General features: G+C 29.9%; 1 protein-coding gene across 2 annotated transcripts; it reads left to right on the top strand.

Annotated features, from left to right (window-relative positions):
* Positions 1-385: 385 nt before the first annotated feature.
* Positions 386-3,273, top strand: LOC137234229 (uncharacterized). 2 transcript variants are annotated; one of them, XM_067757846.1, is made up of 5 exons: positions 386-1,098; positions 2,030-2,134; positions 2,226-2,407; positions 2,518-2,671; positions 3,044-3,273. In XM_067757846.1, the coding sequence occupies exons 1-5, from the start codon at positions 1,053-1,055 to the stop codon at positions 3,172-3,174; spliced, it is 618 nt and encodes a 205-aa protein (XP_067613947.1). In that variant the 5' UTR covers positions 386-1,052; the 3' UTR covers positions 3,175-3,273. The 2 variants fall into 2 exon arrangements, with proteins under 2 accessions (XP_067613947.1, XP_067613946.1); XM_067757845.1 differs by having other exon boundaries at positions 3,041-3,273.
* Positions 3,274-4,334: the final 1,061 nt, after the last annotated feature.

Below are 4,334 nucleotides of genomic sequence, written 5' to 3'. Positions count from 1 at the left end.
TCAAGATGGTCACGCAATTCCCTTTGGATGTCATGCATCTTATTGACCTTGGGGTTGTTAAAAAAATGATTGGCTCTATTCTGAGTGGGACAAGCTCAATTAAAGTCAGTCCGCAAAAACGCATCGAACTATCATCCTTTTTATCGTCTTTAGCCCCCTACATTCCAAAGGATTTCGTACGAAAACCAAGGGGATTTCAAGAATTGCCGCGATGGAAGGCTTTAGAATTTAGGCAGTTTATTTTATATACGGGGTTCATTGTATTTAAAGATATTTTGAGCGAAGATATGTACATTCACTTTTTACATCTTTAATGTGCTTATAGGCTTCTTTTGTGTCCCAAAACTTTCTCCGTAAACATTGAAAAAGCGAATAGTATGTTGAATCATTTTGTTGGGAGATTTTCTGAATATTATGGAGACACAAGCGTTTCTTCTAATGTGCATAATTTACTACATTTAGCTGATTGTGTGATTAATCTTGGTTGCCTCGACACATTTTCTGCATACAGTTTTGAAAGTTATTTGCAAGTTATAAAGAAAAGTATTAAGAAACGTCAGTTTATTCCTCAACAAATTTTCAACAAGTTTAATTCGCGGCCTATTTCAAAAGCTGTGAGAAATTCTGGACTTAAAAAGAACCCCAAAGGTGTAATAAAATCATATACAAGCGATTCAAATTCATATTTTTCTACAAGCTTTCCCGATAATTACTGCTCGACTGAGTGTCAATCCTTTTTGATAATAACAAAATTTTATGAAGACAACACTTTCACTGCAAAGACATTTTTAAACCCAGATAATTTTTTTACCACACCTATGAGTTCCCTGAACCTCGGAATTGGTATAGTTAAGACTAATCAATTGGGCTTGGAAAAAGTTTACAATTTGAGCGAAATTTCTTACAAACTCCTTTCTTTACCTTACAAGGACAGTACAGTTTTATTGCCTCTAGTACATAGCTGTAATTAAAGAAACTATCCTAGAAATAAAAACTTTTATAAAACAACAAATTAAAAGGCAATATAAGAAACTTAAGTATCAAATAAAAAAATGGCTGAGGCAAAAAAATGGCGTAGCGAAATTCGTAATTTAAGTGGTATGTTTGTACTCATTGAAACTCCTATTTGATCGTAGACAAAATTAGTGAATTCACAATTTGTCATTAAACGTCATATTGTCATAGGTCTTAAACTTATGAAAATCATAAAGTGTATGGTATTATAACGTCAAAACTCGAAAATTTATATCGGATATAAATCATAAAGTTATGCTCGTTATAATGTATATGATTTTATAACAATATGACGTAACATTTTCATAATATCATACATTTTTTGACGGTCACAAGTCTATGATTTATGATATGACGAGCTACTACACTTTGTGAATCCCCTACTATATTAGGTTATTTGGTATAATGAAAATATTTTTAAGGCAGCGAAAAAATAAGGCAGTAAAATAGTAGCTCTAATTTGTAATAAAAGAACTGTATTGTCGCATTTTTCATTTTCCAGAATAATAATTTCAATATACCAAATAAGAAAAAAACATTTCTTGGTGCAACCTTATGTACACTCCTGCTCATATTAATAGGTACAAAATTGAAACTAATTTTATTCGTAGCGGATATCTACTTATGTATTTTTAATAATTTTCATTTAAAATGTATCATAGTCTTGAGCAGAAACTGAATAAGTAAAATCCTTATGACTTTTTGACTTTGAATTTACTACAAAACTGCATTCTCAAATAACTTTTGGAAATTCGGATTAAAAAGTTTAAAATTTTGATGAAAATTTTTCAAAGTTTGATCCATTGTCCTGTTTTTCTGGTAAGTTAAAATGATTTTAATTCAGTGTCTGCTTAAGACTATGATGAGCTTTAAATGAAAATTATTAAAAACACATAAGTAAATATACGTTACGAATAAAATTAGTTTCAATTTTGTACCTACTAATATGAGCAGGAGTGTATATACATATATATATGTATATTAATTTATAAATATATTAATTTAAAAATTGCAGACACAATATCGGAGCTGAGTGGCCAAATAAAAGAGTTAAAAAATACTGCGGTAGAAAAAAATCATGCAATAGAGAGTCTCAAATCTGAAATTAATGCAAACAAAGGTAATTTTATGGCAATTGATGTTAAAACCTCACTTTTCTATTATATTCTATATTTATTATTTTCTATAACAACAATATGTTTTTTTCGCAGATACCTACAACTTAAATTTGGAAAGTATCAAAAGCATATTAGCAGAACAAACCATCTTAATACAAACTCTGAGCGAGAACATGTACCCGGTACCGAAATTTTCCTCAATGTTTCCCATAAAAACACAACCAGAACTGGACGTCTTAGAGGCATTCATTTGTGCAGAAAATCAAAATCAGATGGTAAGACTTATCATCTTTGCTGCTTATTTTTACTGCCCATATATGTACATAAAAAGTCTAATAAAAATATATTTAAATACTAATTTATATATATTTTATATTTTTTGTAGGTTGGGACGGTGTTTCAATTTATAAAATCTGGCGGTTTCAAACAAAACTTGCTGTCGATTTTGGGCGAGGATATAATATTACAACATAATATGGATGGGAAACAAGGGAAAACGCCAATACTTCGATACGCGAAACTAATGAAGGTACTTTTTGGTAAGTATATTTAAACAATGTAAATATATCAGTAAATTAACACACTTTAGGCTGATTTACACGAGTCAATTTTATATTCGATTTTTGTCGTTCGACTGCGTTCAACCATCAGATACATGCTTTTTATCTGTCGAATTGCTTTTTACACAGTGGAACGACAAAGATCTACCAGAAAAATCTACTCGTGTAAATCATCCACTAGGCACAGTTTTTCAGTGCAAATTTAAATTACAGACAAAGTTGACTAGACTTTAACCCTGGCAGTATTGCCGCTTAACCTAAGATGATGTTATGGAAATGAACATAATGAACTTTTTAAAAGATGTTTATTTTATATATGTTTACAAATTTTCCATATTTTTATTTCAGAAGCTGCTCACAAGTTGGGAATTGGGGAAAAGGAATGCAAAGACCAGCTGCGACAAGCAATGAAGGCCGTAAAAAACCGCTACCACAAGGCCTCATGTTTAAAAAGAAAGCACACCGAAGCCACTCCCGAATAAAAGCAACGAAATAAAGCCAAAATAATGTTATGTTATGAAATGTTTAATTTAAATAAGTATGTATGTAAGACTAAATTTTATTGATATACTGCGTACAAGACTGAGTTCCTAACAATTTTTGTTTTATGTAACAATCAGTGACAGTAATGATTTTTTTTTTTGTTTTACTCAAGAATGAGTTATTAATTTTATTGATATACTGAATACAAGACTGAATTCCTAACAATTTTTAGTTTCTGTAACAATCAAGGACTAGAAATAAGGATTATTATTATTTTTTTTTTTTTTACTGAATAATGAGTTTTTCATAATAAAACTAAAAGATTCATATATCCTGAACTCTGCTGAATTTCGCCGTAAACATTTGAACGAACACCCTCTTGCTCTGAAATTGCTGATATCAAAGATAAGTTATTGAAAATGCTAGTAGAAGTGGCGGAAAATCGGTATGAATTGAATACCTCCTCCCCCATTTAAAGTGAAATATTCAAAAACTTAATTTAGTATGAAGAATTGTAAATTTTTAAGGCGAAATTCCACACAGTTCAGGATGTATGACTCTTTGAGTTTTATTATGAAAAACTGATTCTTGAGTAAATTAAAAAAATAATCATAATTTGCAGTCCCCGTAATAGTTGGTAATTAATTTGCAAGATCTTCTATCAAAAAAGATGAAATAAAATGTAAACTTTTTAAAACACTGTTTTTAATATCCAATTAAATACACTGAACCAAAAAAGTACATGTTTTCTAAGAAAAAGTTCATGAAAACTTCTCCAAAAACCAGTTTTCATGGAATAAAAAATTTGTTCGTAGAATATAAATATTTTTTTTAAAATCTATGAACCCATTCATAGAATATAAGAAAAAAATATATGTTCTAAGAAATATTTTTTTAAATTTTATGAACACCGGTTTTTGTAGAGGTTTTCATAAAATTTTTGGCTCAGTGTAGTTCTAGGTGTTTCACGCTATTTCTCTGCAAGGCATTCTTGCTTCGTTTCTATAGATTTAATATAGGAGGGCATTCTAAATCTCCTTCAACGTAAGGGTTTGTTGCTTCGATTCTATAGATTTAAAATAGGAAGGCATTCTAAACAATCTTTTTCGGAAGGGGTTCTTGATTCGCTTCTAAAGATTTAATATAGGAACGCATTCTA

The sequence above is a fragment of the Eurosta solidaginis genome, chromosome X (assembly GCF_040869045.1).
Source record: "Eurosta solidaginis isolate ZX-2024a chromosome X, ASM4086904v1, whole genome shotgun sequence".
NCBI classification, from domain to species: Eukaryota; Metazoa; Arthropoda; class Insecta; order Diptera; family Tephritidae; genus Eurosta; species Eurosta solidaginis.
This window is presented reverse-complemented; position numbering and strand designations above follow the sequence as displayed.

Coding starts and splice junctions, on each gene's coding strand:
- LOC137234229 (XM_067757845.1), top strand. CDS start 1,053: ATGGCTGAGGCAAAAAAATGGCGTAGCGAAATTCGTAATTTAAGTG. Junction 2,135..2,225: donor TGAAATTAATGCAAACAAAG/GTAATTTTATGG, acceptor TTTTTTTCGCAG/ATACCTACAACTTAAATTTG. Junction 2,672..3,040: donor ACTAATGAAGGTACTTTTTG/GTAAGTATATTT, acceptor TTTTTATTTCAG/AAGCTGCTCACAAGTTGGGA.